Consider the following 21,836-nt stretch of genomic DNA (forward strand, 5'->3'; position numbering starts at 1 on the left):
CTCATGTGGTGCCCAGTCCGTTGGGTCCGGAAGCGAAGCCCTTCATCTCAGTCCGGACACTGCCCCACCGCGAGATGTGGAGGGCAGGGGTCTAGAAGGGGCTAACACGGGAGAGCTGGCCGGCGCCCCAGACCCCAGAAGGCCAAGCGCAGCTGCCAGGCCCACCCAAGAGTGGTACTCTGTTTGTTGAGCAGGCAGGGAAGTGCCGCTGGGCTGGAAGGGGACATCCACGTGGGACTAGGGCCATGGAGGCAGGGGCACCCCCAGGAGGGGGACCAAGATCAGCCCCAGGAACCTCAGCCTGAGAAGTGTGTGCTAGGTTCAAATCCCAACTCTGCTTCTCAGGAGCTGTGTGACATTGGGCAAGTTACTCAACCCCTCTGTCCCATTTTTGAAGTGGGGGATATTATAACACCTTCCTCACAAAGTAGGCTAGTTAATATGTGGTTCTTGTGAGCTAATGAACACAGAGCCCTCATACCAACACTGGTGTGTGGGTTACAAACAGAGGATTTTAACACATGAGAAAAGAACGCCCCTCAGGAGGCTTCCTGCCTTTCAGGAAGGTCTTCCTTTCTTCCCCTTGACCATGACTGTTTCTCAGGTGGTCAGGGGGTGTGGAGAGAGAAGCTCGTCCAGAGGAATATCTAGGCGACCTTAGAACCAAGCAGGAATTGTATTCATGCTGGGGATTCGAAGCTCGGAGCAGACCTGGAAGCAAGGAGCGTGCACCTTGACGCTGGAGGCCCAGGCCTGCCCTCCGCTTCTCCCGCCAGTTGACTAGAGGTCCAGCACAGCCACATGCTGTGACATCGCAGGCGTCAGCTGCTGCTCGGAGCTTGACTTATCCCTCGTCCCGGGAAGCCCACCTTTTCTCTTAGGGGCCGTGTCAGTTGCCTCTGTGCTTAAAAACAGCAGAAATGGATTCTCCCGAAGCTCCAGAGGCTGGAAGTCTGAAATCAGTGAAAGGGGCCTTCCTGCTTCTGCCCCTGGGGGCCCAGGCATCCCTTAGCTTGCAGCTGCCCCTCCATCTCTGCCTCCAGGGTCACGGCCTTCTCCTCTGTATGAGGTCAAGTCCCCCTCTGCCTCTCCTGGTAAAGACCTCTGTGATCACATTTAGGGTCCACCTGAATGGTCCAGGACAACCTCCCCATCTTGATTTCAGCACATCGGCTAAGTCCTTTTTTTCCCTATAAGGTGACATTCACAGGCCACTAGGATGGGGACATCTTTTGGGGGTCGTTATTCAGCCAACCGCAGGGAGTCACAAACAAGGGCCCTGTGGGTGGGATTAAAATACTTAAAGGGAGAATCTCAAGGTGTTTGGGAGGGAATTAAAGATGTAAAGCTGTGGCCCCTGCTTGGGAGCAGTCTGATAGAAAGTGGACATGAGGTGGGGACACGCCCCCATGGTGTCGGTTACCTTGGCAGAAGCAGCCTGGAGTCAGCCCGCCAGGGCACAGCCGTCATGATGCCCTGACCTGTCAGTTGCCACCATGGGTGCACGTCTTTGTGGTCAGCTTGGATCCAGAGATCCAGAGCTTGGCCTCCCAGGAAGGTCTTAATGTGGGCTGGGATGCCCTCATCTCCACTTCCTCCGTGTTTTCTGGGGCTGCATGATCTCGGTTTCATTACAGATCTTGCAACATCAGCCTCTGGGCATGAGATCTGTGATGTCAGAGCCCAGTATTGTTCTCCATTCCTGCCATGAGAGAAGGTTCCTGTGGATGCGATGAAGATGTCTGTATTAGTCAGGGCTCTCCAGAGAAACAGAACCAAGAGAATGTATATAAAGAGAGAGAAATTTATTTCAAGGAATTGGCTCAGGCAATTTTGGAGGCTGAATAAACCCAAAATCTGTGGGGTGGGCTGGCTGGCCGGAGGCCCAGGGGAGAGCTGTAACTGGAGTGCACAGCGGCCTGCTGCTGAATTCCTTCCTTCAGAGGAGGTCCGCCACTGTCCTGTTCAGGCCTGCGTCCAAGACAGTGGCTTAGATGAGGCTGTCTCAGTTGATCCAGCTGCTGTAGCGAAATATGACACACCGGGCGGCTTATAGACAGAAATGTCTTTCTCACGGCTCTGGAGGCTGGAAGGGCGAGATCAGGGTGCAGCATGGGTGGCGTATGTCCTCTTCCTGGTTGCACACTTTTCCTGTATCCTCACGTGGCAGAAGGGGTGAGGGAGCCCTGTGGGGCCCCCTTTATAAGGGCACTAATCCCCTTTTGGAGTCACCTCCCAAAGGCCCCACCTCCTAAAACCATCACCCTGGGGGTTCAGATTTCAACAGGTAAATTTGGAGGGGGACACAGACATTCAGACCACAGTGCCCGCCCACATTAGAGCGGGTGATCTGCTTTACTCAGAGTCCACCATGTAAGTGTTAATCCCATCCAAAAAAACAGCTCCACAGAAACATCCAGAATAATGTTGGGACAAATATCTGGGCACTGTGGCCCAGCCGTGTCAACACATAAAATTCACCATCACAACTTGTATTCTACTTTAAGATATTTTTTTCAAAACTTCAAAAGCTTCAATGTGAACCCCACCTTTCCTCCACAAAGCGTTTTACATACTGCTTACAGCACCCGCGCTGGTGCCAGGGGGGCCCCAAGGCCCGGTGGTAGTGCCCAGGACGAGCTGAGTCTGTTTACGTAGTCTAGATCCCTTTTGGGGGTTTTCTGGCTAATCTGGAAAGAACCCTTTAGGATTCATTACATGTGATTTGAAGCCAGCTCAACTCAATGCTCTCCGCTGGGTTTATCCTCCTAGGAGCCCGGGGGGAGCAGAATCCTGCTTTCTGCAAGCGGGTCCGTCTGGGTTAAGAAGGACAAAAAGCCTGCACGGTTCGCAAGTGGGTCTGGTCTTGGTCTCTGTGCCATCTATTCAGTCCATTCTCCCCGCTTTCCAAGTTCGACAGTCTACGCTTCGACAAGGTCTGGGATGTTTCGTGTGGTATAATCAGGGCGAGTGGTTTTGACAATCACAGCAAATGGCAGTCGTGTGACAGCATCAGCTGCGTGTCCAAAGGGAGCACATGTAACAAGCACTTATAAGAACGTGACCTGCTCGTTGTCCTCCCGGGCACCCCCATGTCCCAGAGAGGAAAATAAAGACTGTGTTATACATAACACCACCAAAAAATGACCAGTAACTCATCATCATAAATATATTTTTAACTTCTCAAGTGGCACACACAAACTTTTCAGCAGCACACTGTGCTGTGTAACATCGGGATCTCGTCTCTGGTTAGACGTGGGGTATGTCCCCCCGTCCCGCAAAGGGTGTGGTGGGTCAGGGCCCTGGTCTCCAGACCCAAAAGGAAGATGGGTCTGTGGCAACCATGGAAAATCCACAGTCAAGCAGATAAAATAATAATTTAAAGAGGAAAAAAGAAACAATATAAGGAAAGTTATCTTTGTTCTAGGAAAAGTCTTTTTTTTTTTTTTTCAAGGTATAATGACTCATTTACAAAGAGGAAGTGAATTCTGTTGAAAAATACTTGAAATATTCTCTCAGGGGGAGAAAACAATTCTTCACCAGCTTGGCTGGCCCCCGGGCGGGGGGCTTTGCTCTCTGCCTGTCCTGAGCCCGCAGGAACGATTCCTCCTGGGAAAACAGGGCCGAGTGCCTGCTGTGGGGAGAGAAGGGGGCTCATTACTAACCGAGCACTCTTGGGCTCCCCAGGGTCCAGGGAGGACGGTGGGCGGGGAGGGGGCTCCCACGGGGAAGGCCAGCTGGTGCCAGTCTCGCTAGATTATCCCGAGGTCTCTGAGATAAGCACCCCCCACCCATCTCCCATTTGCCCATTGGTGGAATGACAAGCTTGTCCTGGGCAGCAGGGAACCAGATGGCCCCCACGCCTCCCGCCTCCTCCCTGGAGGAGCCAGTCCTGGGAGAGGCAGGCAGGGCAGTTGGGGGCAGAGAGGGTCCCCCGGGACAGACCCTTGGCCCAGGTGGGTGGGTCCCACTTTCAGTGTGAAGAAACCATCACGGAGCAAACCCACGCAGAGGAAAGGGCGGGACTCTGCGGGCCAAGGCTGGCAAACCCCATTGCACGTTGTTCTGAGGCATTCTGCTGTACCCAAGCCCCGACACGGCGCTAGGCCCGGCCCCAGGGTCCTGTGGCTGCCTGTGCGGAGGCCCTGCCTGTGGGACAGGTGGGTGGGGAGAACATGGCCCCAGCCTGCAATTTGATGTGACCCGTGGGGAGGAGGCTTCAAGGACGTGGCCCCCCCCACCCGCTTCTCCTGCTCCCTGGCACCTCCCTGGAGTCGGGGAACGTGTCTCAGCTTATAAATGAGGTGCCAGAACTGCAGGGCCCCTCCAGGAACTCTCCCGGTGAGTTCCCGGGCAGCTCGACCTTCCGAGGCTGACCGTGCCATCGGGCGGCTGCTGGCGATGAATGACCCCTACTTTCCGCGAGTGTAGGTCCCCCTCCACGCTGCTGAGACAACAGGAGCCCAGCCGGAAGGGAAAACGCCCTTGAGAAAAAGCGGCTTCCAGCTTTGCTTCTGGGAAGGAGGCGCCTGCCCGCCCACCCGCTCCCCGTGCACCTTCCTCAAGAGGGTGAAGCGGGGAGGAGGGGAACGAGGGGGTGGGGGGGAGGGGAGATGCACACAGAAGGCGGATGACTCTCAGGCTTCCGAAAAGGAAACATTCTGGAAAGCTGCTGCAATTTAGCTCCACCTAAACCCAAACCCTGGCCTTGGCAGGTGCGGTGGGGGGCTCACGCCACGCTGCCAGCCGGGAGAAGGCTGGAGTTGGGAGGTGGATGGGAAGGACTTTCCAGAAACTCACTGTCAGGAGGGGGAGACATGACTTAGCTGTCCCAGAAGATGCCGTCAGCATCAGTTCAACACAAGGGCACATGCCAGATGCTGTGGGGGGGCAGGGGCGGGAGGTGGCCATCTCCTCGAGGGCTCTGGGGGGACAGTGTTTGAATGAAGACAAGAGAGCGAGGGCAGCTGTCCCAGGAGCAGAAAGGCTGCCTGGAGGAGCGGGGTTGGCCGGACCAGGGGCTGTGGGGTGGAGGGGGGTGAGGCGGAGAGAATGTTCATGAGAATGAACAGTCACGAGGATGTTCCGGTGGCAGAGGAGGGGAATGCGTGAAGGCCCAAGGCATGGCGTGTTTGAGGGACCGAAAGTGCATCACGTGTGTGAGTAAGAGTGAGCGTTCATGGGCTTGTATGAGCATGTGAATGAGTGTGCCTGGGTGTGGGTGTGTGAAAGTGTGAGAGTGGGCGTGTGAGCAGATGTGTGACTGTCTGTTGTGTGTCTGGTGAGGCAGGTGCCCTGGGAGGGCCAGGGATGGGTAGCAGGGCCAGGGCGCATGTGGCCACGCAGCACACGTCTAGGAGTTTGTCCTGAGATGAGAACCTCAGATGGCATTGGTGCCAAAAGCTGGGAGCAGGTCCCCAAAGTGGAAGGGGGCATTCCAGACCTTGAGCGTGTCCAGAATTTTCCAGGTGGCCTGAAGGCCCACTGGACACAGCCCCCGACCTGGGCACAGAGGCTGCTCTAGGCGTGGCTGTCTAGAAAACTCCCCCTTCTCTCTGGCTTCTGTTTCTTTGGCAAACCTGACGCTGGGCCAGGGTCCCTCCAAACTCCCAAAGGACTAGAACACACAGGAAATACCTTTTCACGGCCGGGATGTTGCTCCACACGTGCACGGCGTTCCGGACAGCTCTGCCACAGACGTCCTGGATGGTCACCGGGTCAGTCTGAGACACGGAAATATCGGCTGTGGATTAGGTCGCCTGCACAATGACGTCTGCCCCCCACCGTGCCCGCAGGCCTCAGCCACTGTGGGAACCACATCTGGCCTCAGAATACGGTCAACAGCCTTTCAGACTGACAATGTCTCCCAGTTGACATTGCTTACAAGTCACATCGTTTTTCTTATAAATCACCTTAGGAAGGAAAAAAATCCAAGATATTATTTTTAGACTTGTAACCGGTAGATTTGCGTTCCCACAGGTCACGTGGCCCAGGGAGTCCCCAGCCGCTCCAGCACAGAGGTGGAGTCCACAAGGATGAAGCAGGTCTTGGTCACTGAGCCAAGACGAGTCTTGTCAGGGAGGTAAGAGGCTTTGCTGGCAGAAGAGGAGTTTTCTAAAGTGCCAGTTTCATGGTGCCCATCAGGAGCCAAGCAGGCTGCCTGGAATCCTGGGGTCACAGTCTCCCTAGAAGGCTCTGGAAGGATGGGGGAGGAGCAGGAGGAAGGCGAGATGGACTCTCCCACATAGGGAGGGGAAGCTACAGGAGGGAGAGAGGCATGGAGGAGAAACTGAGGCAAGAGGCCACTTGGTCCCTGATACCCAGCACAAGGTGGCCTTGACTCCACCTTCCTGGACTCGGGTGGCCAGCAGAATGGCCATGTGGACCATTCCCGAGCCCCACCTCCCTGGACACATAGCCTCCTCCTGTGTCCGGGCACCTCGCTGCAGGGAGAGGCTCACACCGGCTGTACTGTCAGCTGCCAGAGCCTGGAGAGACAGTACCTATATGTGGCAGGTCTCAATTCTTCCCTGCCAGCAGCAGGAGCAAGGTTCCACAGCAAGACAGGAGCAGTCACAGAAAATATGAGAAGTTCCCTTTTTTGCCTACTTCTGATTTGGGGTAAAGTTTGATCTATGAAACGTGTGCACAAAACGATCAGAAGTCAGCATTTCTGTTGTCCTCCGAGTGTGTGGATGACTGACGCCTAGGTTTGCAAATCGAGCTTTTTGGTTGGACCCACAATAACTTATTCATGAATTTTTTTTTTATAAATAGCGCAGCTTACAAACCTGGTCCTGGCTGCTATGTGACGACATGCTGGTATTTTTAAAATTCCAGATTTCTAAGAAGGAGAAATAACCCCAGACACGGAAGAAAGAAGAACCATGAGGCCACTTTGCTCAACTCTGTGAAAGTGATTTCCATAGCTATAAGTAAATGGATGACATGCTAGGAAAACATAACTTACCAAGTTAATCTCAGAAAAGATAGAAGGTCTTAAGACAGCTGTTTCCACAGAAGAGCTACTCCTCTTTTAAAACAACAGGAACAACCACCAATCCAGACAGTTTCACAGGAGAATTCTGTCAATTTTTCAATTATTTTTGTGAAGCCAGTTTAACACGGATATCTGAGCCCAACAAAGATCGCACAAAACAAAGAAACTACAGACCAGCCTCTCTCGTGCTTGTCAAAGCAAAAATCCTAGATGAAATGCTGTTCACCAGAATTCAGCAATACGTTAAAAGAGCCATTCACCACGACTAAGGGGTTTTTTCCAGGAATGCAAGGATGGTCCATTAATAGGAAATCTATTAGTGTATTATATCCTATTAATAGACCTAAAGAGGAAAATGATCTAATTATCTAAACAGACATCAGAAGCAACATTTGACAAAATCCAACAGTTATTCTTGATGAAATTGCTCAAAAAAGAAAAAAAAAGGAAATTGAGGGAAACTTCTGGAAACTTCCTTAACATAGTGAAATATATCAACCTCAACCTCCATGCCAGCCTCAGGGTCATAGGGAAATTCTGGAAACATTCCCATGAAGGTCAGAACAACACAGGCATGCCTGTCGCTACCAGGATTCAACACTGTCCAAGACGTTGCAGCACCATGAGGAACATGGTAAGGATGTCCCAGGTGTAAAATCAGAATGAAAGGACTGTCAGTATTTGCAGACGATCTGCTCAAACACACAGCAAGTCTAATTCAATCAAAAGAAAACTAGCATAATCCAGAAAGTAGTCCCGTGAGACAGCAGGAGCAAAACCAATGTGTAGAAATCAAGAGTTTCGTGTACACAAATCAAAACCAGTTAGATGATAAAATGGAAGATCCCAATTGCCATCCGAGGGAAAACAAAGGTGGGACTTGGGAATGACCCTAACATGAATCGTACAAGAGAGCTCGGGACCCTCTGCTGCTGAGGCAGGAAAGGGCTCCTCGTCCATCCCCTGCTGGCAGGACTGTGGACCAGCCTGGGCCCTGCAGTCTCACCACTGGAACCGATCCCACAGGTGGTCCCACACACGCTCCCTCATCGTAGTGTTGTTTGTAAGAGCAAAAGATCAGAAACAACCCCGGCATCCATCCCCAGGGAACAGGTCAAAGACGTTATTTTATGTCTGTACCAATGAAAACTGCACAAAATGAAAGAAACAAATTAAGAATGAGGAAGGTACTTTTGCAAAGCAAGGCGATTGTTAAGTGACAAAGAGGCGGCAGCAGGCGGCAGCGTAGGTAGATTTGCTCGTATTTGTGTAAAGGAACCTGGCGGTAACGGAGATACTGAAGACTAGGGCGTGGGGACAGGTGGGGTCAGGCTGGCGAGGGGACTTTCTGCTGTAAGTTTCTAAACTTCGAAACGTGGGGGAGATGTCTCGAGAGGAGGGCACACCAGGCCCAGCCAGGGCTGTCCTGTGTGTGTGAGGGGAGCGGGGCGGGACCCGGGCCTGGTCAGCCTGGACGGACCCATTGCTGAGTCCAGAAGTGGCTGCTCAAATGATCAGGATTCAGACACACGGAGAGCATGGTGTGAGCGTGTGAGCGTGTGAGTGTGTGTGTGATTGTGTGTGTGTGTGTGGTGTGTTAGTGACTCGTGTGTGATGTATGTATGCGTGTGCATACGTCTTTGTGAGTGTGTGACTGTGTATTGTAGTGTGAGTGTGCACACCTGTGCATGTGTGCCTGCGAGTAGATGGGGGGGCGGGGCGGGGTAGGGAGAGAGGAGGCGGTATCCTGAAGATGTGAGAGGCACGGAAGGGACGGCCTCCAGGCCGCTAGGCAGGCCACAGTCTCTGCCTTACAGCCCTGTGAGCTCTGAAAGCCCAGGCCTCAGCGGCGGGATCCAAGCTGTGCCACCCCTGAAGACGCCCAAGCGTCCCTCGGGGAGGCCCCGGCCTGGCCAGCACCCCCGGGACAGCAGCCCCTGCACGCACCTCCAGGAAGCGAGTGGCTACGGCCCGGTCATCCTTGGTCAGCACCAGGTTGTCCACAAACATCCAGAAGAAGGCCTGCGGGCTGCCCGGCCTGGGCCTCGCGTACTGAAGCACACGGTGGAACTGGAACAGGTACCACCCTGGGGAGGGCGTCTGGGTGGGTCTGGGTTCTGCCGGGCACACGGACACGGGGCCCGAGGGCAGGGCTGAGGGGCACTGGTGGGGGCAGGGGGACCACGGAAGGCTTGGCTCCAGAGTGGCTGGCCCGGACCCCAGGCATCCGCCTGCTCCCCAGGGTGCTTCTGCTCCTGCCAACAGCAAATGGGTCTCAAGGGCACAGGGCTGACGTCACCCCAAGCACAGACCCCAGCCTCACCCAGTGCGCCCTGGTGTCAAGAAGGGACAGAAGCCGTTAAAACAATGCAAGTTCGAGAGAAGCCAGCTGGCAAAGAGCACATGCCACTTTCTTCCGTAAATAATTCCATTCCAAGGAAACAGACGTGCTCCGGAGACACCAAGCACATGTCAGAGGCTGCCGGGGGCGCGTGGGGAGGATCAGAGGGCGCGAGGCAGCCTCCGGGGAGGGTGGAAACACTCACTTTCTCCATTGCTTCCCGGGGGATATGCATGTCCCAACCCACCAAGTACACACGCTGAATGCGGACAATTTATGTGAGTCAGCTGTACATCAATGAAGCTATTTTTAAAAATGCAGACAATTTGCTCTTTCTGCCCTCCCTGAGGAGGGCTAGGGTGGCAATGAAGAGGGTGGGAGGGACACAAGGGCCAGGGGTTTGAGCAGACCGAGGTCTCTTACCGGGAGGATGGTCACAGGCGTGGCCGAGGGGCGGCGTGGAGCCGTACACGAGGTCGAACGGGCCCCATTCTTCCACCTGCAGGGCCAGGGGCACCGGAGGCTCATGAGGGCTGGGCGGTCACAAAAGGGCCGAAGGCACCTCGTGCGTCTGACCACAAGGTTCACGACAAAGCTGACCCGCTCTGCCCCGCAGAGTCCCGGGCGCAGGGGAGGCAGTGAAGCCCAATGGGTTGGACCTGACACTGTGGTTTCTTGGTCACCACCAGCCCCGGGGACGCACAGAGCCTGGCTCTGGTCATCTGAGGAGCAGCCGGCCCTCACAGAGCACTGGGGATCAGAGGATTCCTCTGCGCCAGGTGGTGCCCTTAGAGGAGGGTTGACACACCGGCCCCAGAGGGCCCTCACGGATTTTGTGTGTTGCTGGAAAATACAAGAAGTGCCCTGACATGACCGTGGCAGCTGGAAGTTAACAGCTTGGCCACATTCTTCCCCATCGAGCCCCAACGGCACCCACACAGCAGCTCCATCAGACGGTCACCCCTGGACGTCCAGGGAGATCCCCTCTGCGTCCGATACGTTCCTGCAGCCCAGCCACATGTGTGGGACTCATGTCACCATCGTGTGCCTCGAACGTCCCACCCTGTGAGGGAGGACTCCCGCCCTGAGGGCCTGGGGCAGGCGTGCGGGCTCCAGCAATGTTCCATTGTGGGGCGTCTGAAGGGGTCGGGGGTGAGACATGGCGTCTCGGGGGAGGCCCATGGTGATGAAGTTCAAGGGGTGTGGGGTTCGAGGCCGTGTGAGGGGCACCCTCCCCCACAAGGAGACCTATCCTGGGCCTCAGGGTAGGGGACCCCCCCTGGATGGAGCTGGATGACCACCAGAGAGGAGGGCTAGCTCCTCAGACATGGGCTCCCTGGCCAGACCGGGAGCAGAACTGTGAGGCCCTGGCCAGTAGGAGGGGTTGGGGGTGACAGAGCGGACCCCCATGTTGGCCTTTTCCTTGTTGCTGCCCCTTCAACGGCCAGCCCTCCAAGCCCCCCAGCCCCTCTGCCCGTCGTTGTCGGGCCCCCAGGACGATGGGCTTGAATCCTTTCTCTGCTAGTGCGAGAGGCTGTGTGCCAGTGCTGGCGGGAGAGACCAGGGTACCCTGCCCGGCGGCCCCCAGGAGAAGGCTTCCCGGCCCTCTTCCATGGCCAAGCTGGTGCTGGTGAGTCATTTTTAGGCACTTCCTCCAAGGTCACTGTCCAGGGCAGCAGGAAGCAGCCTTCGAGGGAGCCAGAACATTCTGTCGCAGTGTCCAGAGGATGTTTCATCAGCGGATGTTTAGTTCAAGACTCAGCGCTTTTCCTTGAGAGGACTGTGGGGGCTGACCCCTTCCTGGGCAGCACCATCCACACGTGGTGGGACTGCCCCTTGGACTTCAACATGTCGGCCAGGGGATTTGGCCTCTCACTCTGCTCTGGGCTGTGGGCAGCATGGGGGCCATGAAAATGCCCCTGTCACCTCTCCCACTGCGGGGTGACTACCAGCAACTGTGCCAGCAGGTGCTAATTCCCACGAGACCCCCACATCGGCCCTGGCTTGGGACAGAGCTGTGTGGCGTCAGCTGCCCCTCCTCAGCCTCCTCCCACAGCCCACGGCGTCCCCTGACGGGTCTCTGCTCTCACCGTGGCGTCTGGAGCACTCGAGCTGTACTTACGTCCCTCCTCACTGTATTGGTGACATCGTCCAAATGTTTCAGTCGGCCCGGGTCAGAGCCGTTTTCCAGAAAGCCCAAACTCGTCAGCTCTGGATGGGCAGAAGCAAGGACACAGAAGGGCTAGCGTTGACTTTGACCCCATACGGAATCACAAGGCCAACGACTGATCATAAAGCTCTCCCGTCACCCAAGAGCAAACTTTATCTTCCTAACGACACGCCCGGACCAACGATGAGGACGTGTGTGGCGTCATAAGCAAACTGCACTGAGAAGCGATTTTACAAAGTCAAGACACTGGTTGCAAAACCAGGCCTTCCTGGGCTGCGGCAGCGTGCTCCGGTTGAGGAAATCTGCCTGGTGGTGGAGTTCACGCTGATGTCACCCGGCCAGGCTGTGTGACACGGGTGTGGGCTGTAGAAGCCCTGCACTGGCCTCAGAGACTCTGCAGCCTGGGGACAGGAAGAGGAGCCCAGAGAGGACCTTACGAGGCGGAGGACGGGATGCACCTTCTGGGCAGGCAGGTGAAGGCTGGGCGGCCGCAGGCAGTGACTCCTGGGTCCCTTCAGCACCCCTGGCAGCAACTTGGCAAGCCCCACGCACTCTGTGGGTGTCTCAGGCCCCACGTCTGTGACATGGGCTCCTGTGAGGCCACTGTGACACCACAGCGAGCATGCTGCACAGTGCCGGAAGCGGGGCGGATCCCCAGAGTCCATTTGGCCAGAGACTAAGGAGCGTTCTCATGGATTCTTCTTGCGGCTGCTGGGCCCAGAAGAATCCACAGGATTTCCAAAGGCGCCCACAGCTGGGAGTGAGCGCAGGGTCCAGAAGGGGCGGGACACTCAGGCAAGGCTGGAATGCGGCGCGTGGCCGGCCTGGGTGAGCCAAGATTTGGGAGGAGAAGGAGGGCTCAGGGCCACCCTGCAAGGCGGTCAGGCGTGTGGAGGTATCTGAACTGGACTTTGGCTTTTGGTGGCCGTGCACAAGGCCTGGTCTGGTCTGCCGTCCTAGGCAGAGACCTGGCCTGGTGGCCTCATCAACCACATTTCACACCCGCCATCCTGCTTCCTTCTCACATTTTCCCCCAAGGCCTCTCTTCTGCAGGAGGGCGGCCCAGCGCAACTGCACCCACCCCCTGCCTCCCGAAAATGACAGGCATGTCGTTCTCGGCCCTCAGCCCCAGACGCTCAGCGAGCGAGACAGCGAGGACATTCTGCCCCACTGCCCACACACACACACATCGGATCCTCTGTGGGTCTGGCTCTGGGCAGGCTCACCCTCCAGCGTGAGTCCTCTGGACATCACTGCACTCACCTTTCTTGATGTCACCAAAAAGGGACAGCACCCGCACTGGCTCTCTCTTCCACACAGGCACAGTTTTATACATCTCAAGGGGACTCTCCTATTAAAGAAAAAAAAGGACATTCTGACAACTACGTGGTTACAGAGCCCGTCAGTCACAGGGAACCTTCCTTCTGGCCCAGCGGAGGCGTTTCTCCTGGATGAACCGGGACACACCTGAGACACACCTGCCAGGGTCGGCTGCCCCACCCTGACCACGCTACCCCTCCCCTCGGGCCCCCACGAAGACTCCGTCCGCCCCCCAGGCTGAGGTCTCCCACCTGACCACCCCCCTCCCCCCAACCCAGCAGGGGAGAGGCAGGTGCGGGACTGAAGGGAGATCCGGATCCCAGAGGAGACACTTGCTTTGTATTTCTTGGCTAGAGTCTCAATCTGGGGGACCCAGAATACGCACAGCAGTGGGATTCACCCTGTTCCTCTCCTTCCCCACCGGGGGCTCCGAAGGTGGGCCCCACGCTTCCGGCCCCCCCAAAAGCTGCCAGCGTGAGGGCTTTCCCAGGCTGAGGACTGAGACCTGCTGGGCCAAGAGCCAGCCAGCACGCCAGCACCCCAAGTTCAGCCACCAAGGAGGCACGCTGAGGACAAAGGTCGTGGGGAGGCCGGTGGATAATACCTGTCTTGTCTTCTAGGACAGAGGCTCGGTTGATTCATTTGTCAAACAAGCACCCCCAGAGCCTCCTCTCCCCCCAGGAGGTTGCACTTCGGGGGTCTCTGGCCACTGGCAAGCAGGGCGTGGGGTCTCCGACTGCAGGGGTCCAGGCCTGAGCAGGGGTCTGCCTGCACGGGGGCTCTAGCAGATGCGACAGCACCCAGCATAGGCAGTGAGTGAGCGAGCCGTGAGCCTGGGGCAGGCAGGCAGTCCTGGGCTGCCTGGAGGAGGTGAGCGGGAGAGGAGGGTGGGGCCGGTCCCAGCACGGGCGCAGCTCTGACAGACACTGGGATGCGTGTCCTTGTTCTCTGTCTGCTGTGCTCCAGCACCGGGCCAGCATTAAGGACATTTCTGAGTCTCAACTCTGTTTTCTTTCTGAGTGAAAATCCTCCTGCAACTTGCCAGCATGGCGTCTTTCTACACTGAGACAGAAAGGCTTCTGCCACTCAATGTGTCTGAAAGAAGGCTCTAGAAGGTGTTCACAGGCCTCGTTTTCCAAAGAACACCATAAAGCCTCATCCTTTGTCACGGAGGTCTGTGTTTCAGGCTGCCCTTATCCAGGATGAGCTCATCTTGAGATCCTGAGATCGGCAAAGATCCGATTTCCAAAAGATGTCACGGTCCCAGGTAGCAGGGGTTAGGACTTGGCCATGTCCTTCGGGGGACACAGTTCAACCCACTTCGATGAGGCCACAGCTCCTGCCTAGCCCGTGGCTCCTGGACCCTCGAGAGGTCCCGTGTCTGTGCCCCGGCCCGGTGTCTGCTCCCATTTGCTGGACTCAGAAGCCCACCTCGGCTGAGCCCCTCTCCCACCCACTACAGACGCCTCATTCCAAGGCTTGGAAGAAACAAAACCGCCATGCTAAAGGGATTCTTAAAAAATAGACTGCCTCGTGGAGCCTGCTATCAAAGAGGAAAACGAGAAAAGCCCGTTCGCTTAAAAGCCTCTGACTTCACCACCTACCAGAGCAGATGGGCACTTTGCAACTAGTAACCAGAGGAAACCAACCAAGTGAGGGCCGCTGCGCATCCTTCTGCCCCAAGCTGAGCGGCTTCTTACCGCCTCCTGGTCGTAGAAGGCCTTCAGCCAACCCCGCCACTTCCTCCTCCTCTGCAGCAGCCCACTGCGTGGGAAAGGCAGGCACAGGAAGCACACCCAGTTACTCATGGCTTGAACTTTCTCTGAGGTCCCGGGGCTGACCAAGGTGTCAACACACTCGAAACAGTAGCAGCTAGAGTCAAACAGAAAACCACAGGGACTGACATGACATTCCCTCAGGCGTCAGGTGAAATCTTAGTTGGTATGTCGGTCTGCGGGCAGAGGAGAGCCTGGTCCTTGCTTTGGAGCCATCGATCGAAGCACGTTCGGGCTCAAGGCAAAGACAAGGGTGGCCCTGTGGTCTCTGCAGCCCATGCAAGGCGAGGCTGTGGCCCCGGGGAATGGGGAACGGTCCCTCTTAGGCACCTAGAGCCACAGGAACAGAGTGGTCTGCAGAAAACAGCAGGGGATTTAAGGACAATGACAGATTTCAAAGCAGCCCCCAAACGTCGGAGCCTGCAGAAACCGGTCAGTTCTCCCAGCAAACCAAGTGAAGGAGCTCCAGCTGACAGAGGGGGGAGAATTGGGGTGGGAGGAGGAGCTGTAAATACAAGGACAGTCCAGAAGGGCAGAGGGAGGGGACTACAGATGGAGCTCACATTGGCATGTAACAGGGAACCCACACGCCCCTGCCTGTCCCCTGCTGTGACCAGCAGGGCACCCGGGGATGTGGGGTTTCCGTCCCTGCCCTACGTAACCATAGAGGGAACAGTCATGTCTTGGTGATAATAATAATGAAAGAAAAATTGGAAATGCAAGTCTTTTGTCACCAAATGGAGAATTTGAGTTGGAAACGGAAAGCTTTGGAGAAATTTATCTTTTTGTGGGGAAATCCCTCCACACTCAGGATGCGTGGCTGAGAATCATGGGAGTTTCCTACGCTCATGGGCAGTGACTCCTCAGACTCTCACCCCCGACCCCCACCCCGGGCCCCTCGCCTCACCGGGTGCAGTCTGGGTTTTCACAGATGAGCAGCGTCTCTCCGGAGCAGCAGATGGAGCAGTAGGACTGGTTCCCGTCGTCGTCATACAAGAAGAGGCAGCTGAGGAACTTGTCCTTGGGGAGGGCAGAGGCGGGTTGGCACCTCCTCTGCTCCAGCCTCGGGGAGCCACCCCGCACCTCCCTGCTTACCTTGCAGGCAGCGCACATCCCTCCCTCAAACAGAGGGTGCTGTGTGTGCACCTGGAAACTTCCACAGCAGATGCACATGTCTAAGGGGACATCCAAGGTGCAATGTGTGTCAGGATGCCATCAAACAAGAGTGACAGACTTAGGAATAAATTTAACAAAAGTAGCGCAAGACCCGTACACGGAAAACTGCAAAACATCGTTGAAAGAAATTAAAGACGATCTAAACAAATGGAAAGGTATCCCATGTTCATGGATCGGGACATCGAATGGTGTTGAAATGGCGCGCCTGCCAGAGTGGTCTACAGATCCCGCTCAAAATGCAAGCCGGTTTTTGTTTGCAGAAATTGACAAACTGATCCTAAAATGCATATGGAAACGCAAGGGATCCCCAAGAGGCAAATCCATCGAGAAAGAAAGTGGACTCGTAGGTTGCCTAGTGTTGAAGGGGATGGGGAGTGACGGTAATGGGTATGGGATTTCTTTCTGGAGTGATGGAAGTGTCCTAAAATCAGGCTGTGGTGTTGGGTGCACTCTGTGAATACACTGAAGACACGGAACTGGACACTTTAGATGGAGCCTCAGGAGCCTTGGGGCTGGGGGACAGAGACGAGCAGGGCCTCCAGCCCCATCCACTGCCTTCTGCGGGGATGGACGACGGTGTGAGGCTGCAGCAAGCCTTTCCCGAGCTGGCTGACCTTCCGCTTCACCTAAGCAGAGGCCAGTATGCAAGCACTCACCTTCTATGTCTCGCTGGTTAACCTTGACTTCATACTCAATATGATCTGGAAAAGAAAATAAGAAGTGGCTTCCTCTGCCTACCTCTAATTTAAACATGGCCAGGAAGTGAGCACCCCAGGTTGACCTTCTGAAGTCACGGGAGCTAGAGCACCCCTGCCACCCCTTCCCTTCCACCTTTGCTGGCATGTTAAACATGGAGCTTGAGGGGAAGCCTCAGGGTGGGGCCCTCCCACCCCTGCCGGAGCATCGGAATGAAGTCTGGAACCCTAGCCACTGCCCAGGCCTGGAGTTGACATCCTAAGTGATGGGGCCAATACTTGAAGGAGCCCCCACCTCGGGAGGGCCCCGGTGAAGGCGGGGACGACAGCTCGCTGGAGTCCACCAGGATGATGTCCATGCTGGGCTCTTCCTCCAGGTCCAGAACTGGGGCAGCCGCCATGGGACACCCCACCGGGAGACAGGACACATATGAGCAGGCAGGAAATCACTGGTCAGCCTGTGCCCAGGATCCCCTGGTCCCCAGCATGAGGGACGAGCAGACCACCCACCTCCCACGGTGACACTCACCCCTCCCAACCCGGATCGAGGGGCAGGAAGATGGGTGGTGAGTGCCAACCTTGAGATGGGGCTTGGTGTGTCCCCTGAGACCTGTCCCTCCTTGCTCAGGGCCCCTGCCACCTTGTTGGCTCAGGTGGGCTACTCCCCACAAATGGGAGGGCAGGGGGCCTCAGAGGGGTGGAGGGGCCAATGCCCACCGATGCACCTGCCTCCATCTGTGTCCATGCCCATGTTCCCTCCTCCCGCAGTGTCCCCAGACCCCAGCCTGTGGTCTCTCCCTATTGACCACACCCTCAAAGGCAGGAGCCTGGGGAGGAGGAAAAAGGGCCTCACCGATTTCAGAGGATGGCTGCCACCGCTCCTCATCCAACTGCCCGGCTACGTCAGGGTCCCAGCTGTCCAGGGTCTCCAGGCTCAGGGTCCCCGGGGAGGAGAGGGCCATGGAACCAGGGGAAGGGGCCTTCCAGAAACCTGCAGGAAGGGGGTCAGGTGGAAGGACTGGGGGCCCAGGGGAGTGGGCCGCTCAGGAACACTGGGTGGGGGGCACGCAGGGTCCCCGCCTGACGTGATGTGCGGGGGCGGGGAGGGGCGGGACGAGGGGCCAGGGAAGCCCTTCCTGTGAGGGGGGTGTTGGGTGGGAGGGTGAGGAGCTCCTAGGGGGTCATGCTGGGTGGGGGGGGTTACGCTGGGACGGGCATTAGGGAGTCCAGGGAGGGGGGAGGAGGGGAAAAGAGCCCTCCCCCCTCCCTGGGGGTGGTTAAGAGCTCAGTGCGGGAGGAGGGTTGGGGGGCGGGGCCAGGGGGCTCAGGGAAGGGGCTCTGAGTGAGGGGTGCGATTGGGGTGGGGCTCAGGGCAGGGTGAGGAGCTAGGGAATTTAGTGGGGGGATGAAGGGGTGGGGTGGGGGCGGGGCATTCAGGGCTGGGGAGGAGGCGGGGCTCGGGGAGGAGGGGACAAGAGGGACGGGGAGGGGGAGGGAGTTCCATGGGGGCTTCGGGAGCTGGGGGTTGGCGTCCAGGGTGGGGGTGGAGGTGAGGGGTGAGGAGAAAGGAGCGAGGGGGCTTTTACTGAGGTGGCACGGCCAGGGGTGCTCAGTGAGGCGGTACAAGGAGGGGTGGGGAGGGGGACGCTCAGCTGGGGCCTGGCAGGGGCTCTAACCACTGGATAGGGGCCGAACCACAGAACAAAGTGCTGGGCAGAAGGGAGGGGAAGACCCTGTGGGGCATAACCCCCTCCCGGCCTGGGTGTGGGCTGGGTCTGGGGACTGCCCTGTCAAAGTGCAAGATGAGGTGGGGGGACCCTCGCAGTGAGAAACCGGGAGATGCCTTCTGCCCTGTGATCAAGGTCGAAATCGACAGTGATGTCCTGTTGACAGGATCGCCCTGGCTACAAGGTGGCAGAAGGGCACTTCACCTCTGTGTCTTCCTCCCCCAAACCCACAACCTCTACCCATGAGAAAAGCACCAGAAGATTCCAGTAGGGGACACCCTACAGAATACCTGCCAGTACTCGAGAGAACCGTCAAGGTCATCAAAAGCACAGAAAGTCTGAAAAGCTGTCACAGCCAGGAGGAGCCTAAGGAGACCTGACGGCGGAATGTCACCTGGCGTCCTGGGACAGGAAGAGGACGTTAGGGGAATACGGAGGAAAGCTGAGCACACTGCGGCTTATTGGTTCAGTTTGTGATAATGTATCAGTGCTGGTTCCTAACTGCAGCAAAGCTGTCACACTGACCGGGACCTTAGTGATGGAGGAAACCAGGTGGCTATATGGGAAGTCTAGCTTCACAAGTTTCCTGTAAATATAAAACTCTTCTAAAATAGTTTTTTTTACAACACAGTATTATTAACTATAGGCACCATGCTGTACGTGACATCCACAGGACTTATTCACTTTATAACCAGAAGTTGGTACCCTTTGACCCCCTTCACCCATTTCACCGCCCCCAGCCTCGCCTCTGGCAACCACCCGTCCCTTTGTTCTCTGTATCTATGAGTTTGGGGTTTTTGTTTGTTTGTTTGGTTCCACATATAAGTGAGATCATATGGTATTTGTCTTTCTCTGTCACTGAGCATAATGCCCCTAAGGTCCATCCGTGTTGTTGCAAATGCCAAGATTTCCTTTCTTTTTATGGCTGAGTAATATTCCATTGTATATATAGCACAATTTCTTTATCCATTCACCCATCAACAGACACTTAGGTTGTTTCCATTTCTTGCTACTGTGAATACTGCTGCAATGAATATGGGGGTGCGTGTGTCTTTTCAAATTAGTATATTTGTTTTCTTCAGATAAATACCCAGAAGTGGAATTGCTGGATAGTATGTTAGTTCTACTTTTAATTTTTTGAGGGCCATCCATACGGTTTTCCATAGTGGCTGTACCAATTTATGCTCCCATCCGCAGTGCACAAGGGTTCCCTTTTCTCCACATCCTCCCCCACATTTGTTATTTTTGTCTTGGTAATTATAGTCATTCTAATGGGTGTGAGGTGATATCTCAGTGTAGTTTTGATTTGCATTTCCCTAATGATTAGTGATGTTGAGCATCTTTTCATGTACCTGTTGGCCATCTTATATCTTCTTTGGAAAAATGTGTTTTCAGATTCTCTGCCCATTTTTTTTGTTTGTTTTGGAATTTAGAGAAACATTTTACTTACTAGATCACTGGTTTATCATAAAAGTATATAACTCAGGAACGGTCAGCTGGAAGAGATGTGTAGGGCGAGGTCTGGGAAAAGCACACAGAGCTTTCACGGACCTTCTCCAAGCACACCCCTCCCTCCAGACTCCTCATGTCCACCAGCCCGGAAGCTCTCTGCCCATTTCACAATCAGTGTGTTGACTTTTCATTTTGTGGATGGTTTCCTTTGCTGTGCAGAAGCTTTTTTTTTTTCCTGCTTTTTTTTCTCCCCAAATCCCCCCGGTACATAGTTGTATATTTTAGTTGTGGGTCCTTCTAGTTGTGGCTGCAGAAGCTTTTTAGTTTGATGTAATCCCACTTGTTTGTTTTTGATTTTGTTGCCTTTGCTTTTGGTGCCTTTGCTTTTGGTGTTAAATCCAAAAAATCATCACCCAGGCCTATCTCAAGGAGCTCACCGCCTATGTTTTCCTCCAGGAGTTTTATGGTGTCAGGTCTTAAGCTCAAGTCTTGAATCCATTTTGAGTTAATTTTTTTTTTTTTTTTTGGTGAGGAAACTGGGCCCTGAGCTAACATCTGTTGCCAATCTTCCTCTTTTTTGTTTTCCTCCCCAAAACCTCAGTACATAGTTGTATATCCTAGTTGTACATCCTTCTAGTTCTTCGATGTGGGATGCCCTCACATCCTGGCTTGATGAGCTGTGTTTGCTGGCCTGAGGGGGTGGCCCACGGCTTGATCCCAGTTGGGTTCAGATGCCATTGGGCCCGAGGGTCTGGGGGTGGCTGCATGTAGCCGGGCAGATCCCATCCTGGTTCCTGGGGCACCAGCCACGTTCCGTCCGCCTGGTTCATGCTTGTGTCCTGGCAGTGGTGAGAGACACCCCCCCACTTCAGCCTTCGTGCTGTCCTTCCATGTTCCTGGGGTGGCCCTCGGTGGAGCGGAGGGTCTCAGGGTCACACATCAGGCAACTGGGAAGGATTTTTAGGCAAGTGAAGCAGAGAGGGATCTGGCAGCAGGTATAGCGATGTGCCTTACCCGGACCACACGTCAGCCCGGGGGGATGATGGGGACCACTGTCCCAAAGTGGCCTTTGGGAGGAGACAAGAGTGCGAGCATCCATCCGGGGGCTGGAGGTCAGGTCCTTTTTCTTTTTCTCTAGACGTCAGGCGTGGGCTCTTGGCTGCTCCTAGATCGTTAGGCAGAAGCAATGCTGAGCAGCCCCTCCCAGGCCGTGGGCTGTGGGCGGGGGGTGGGGGGCGGTGAGGGCTGCAATGCGCAGGGCCCCCCACCCTGAGTGGGCTCGCTGACTTCAGACCTTCACGCTGTTGCTGCACACAAGCTCCTGGGGAGAGGCTGGGCTCAGTCCGTGATGTTTCTGGAGCTGGTCTCCCAAACCCGAGCTTCATGCACACAGTTTCGCCTGCAGTGTTTATAAAGGGAACTAGCCTTGTTGAATTAGATTTGGGGGAAATGAAGGGTTAATTGGGCATCTTTCGTGGGGACTTCTCAGAAAATTCACATGGTGATGGAAGTCGTGAACCTCCGGGTGGGGTATGCGTACGCAGTGTGTCCCAGACCAATCTGACCGTGGCGCCCTGTTCCCGAGACCGTGCTTCTGGAATGCAGGAGAAGCTGCCGGCAGCTGGCCAGAGCTGAGTGCATCAGGCAGGCGGGGCTGGGTTAGGCTGCAGCAACAGAAGCTGATGTCCTGTCCACTCCTTCTGACCATAGTGGTCCCGGGGCACTGGTGGGGCAGACTTCCTGGCTGGACAGTGCTCTCTTCCTTCTGGAATGTGGAGCCATGGCAGGGGAAAGGAACATGGTAGCCCACCCACGTTTCAGTGACCAAATCAAGTCATGTGACCACCTACCTAAGCGGAGTGGTGATGTTTTGTGATGCCCCTTGGGTGAATGAATGAATGAAAGAACGAATGAACATTCATTCTTCTCCCAAAAACAAAGTGCTGTGGGAGAAAAAGAGAAACCAGCCCTTGTGTTGGGCCTGAGCCAGAGGACCACGAAGTCACCCTCTGGTCCTCAGGCTCTTGTCTGTCTGCAGCCTCTCCCTGCCCCACACCCAGCCTGCAGCTCTCCCAACCATAGTGAAATTGATAGAGAACACCGCGATGACGCATCCGCTGACATTTTGATGGGTATCGTGAGCATTTTCAATTATATTTTTTTCCTGTTTTTAATATAAG

General features: G+C 55.6%; 1 protein-coding gene across 1 annotated transcript; it reads right to left on the bottom strand.

Annotated features, from left to right (window-relative positions):
• Nucleotides 1-3,190: 3,190 nt before the first annotated feature.
• On the bottom strand, nt 3,191-20,486 carry LOC124231309 (DNA (cytosine-5)-methyltransferase 3-like). Its single transcript, XM_046648018.1, has 13 exons — nt 20,318-20,486; nt 17,331-17,468; nt 16,773-16,862; nt 16,439-16,483; nt 15,702-15,781; nt 15,514-15,626; nt 14,532-14,703; nt 12,775-12,862; nt 11,464-11,552; nt 9,765-9,840; nt 8,948-9,087; nt 5,638-5,723; nt 3,191-3,634 (listed from the first exon to the last, which is right to left on the bottom strand). Exons 1-13 carry the CDS (start codon nt 20,484-20,486, stop codon nt 3,469-3,471), a joined length of 1,452 nt encoding a protein of 483 aa, XP_046503974.1. The 3' UTR covers nt 3,191-3,468.
• Between the last annotated feature and the right edge of the window lie 1,350 nt (nt 20,487-21,836).

Source organism: Equus quagga, chromosome 21, assembly GCF_021613505.1.
Source record: "Equus quagga isolate Etosha38 chromosome 21, UCLA_HA_Equagga_1.0, whole genome shotgun sequence".
NCBI classification, from domain to species: Eukaryota; Metazoa; Chordata; class Mammalia; order Perissodactyla; family Equidae; genus Equus; species Equus quagga.

Excerpts from the sequence above, each read along its gene's own strand:
- LOC124231309 (XM_046648018.1), bottom strand. The coding sequence starts at position 20,486 with ATGAACCAGGCGGACGGAACGTGGCTGGTGCCCCAGGAACCAGGATGG. Across the intron at positions 15,782-16,438 it reads TAACCAGCGAGACATAGAAG|ACATGTGCATCTGCTGTGGA; the intron begins GTGAGTGCTTGC and ends ATGTCCCCTTAG. Across the intron at positions 12,863-14,531 it reads CCTTCTACGACCAGGAGGCG|GAGAGTCCCCTTGAGATGTA; the intron begins GTAAGAAGCCGC and ends TTTCTTTAATAG.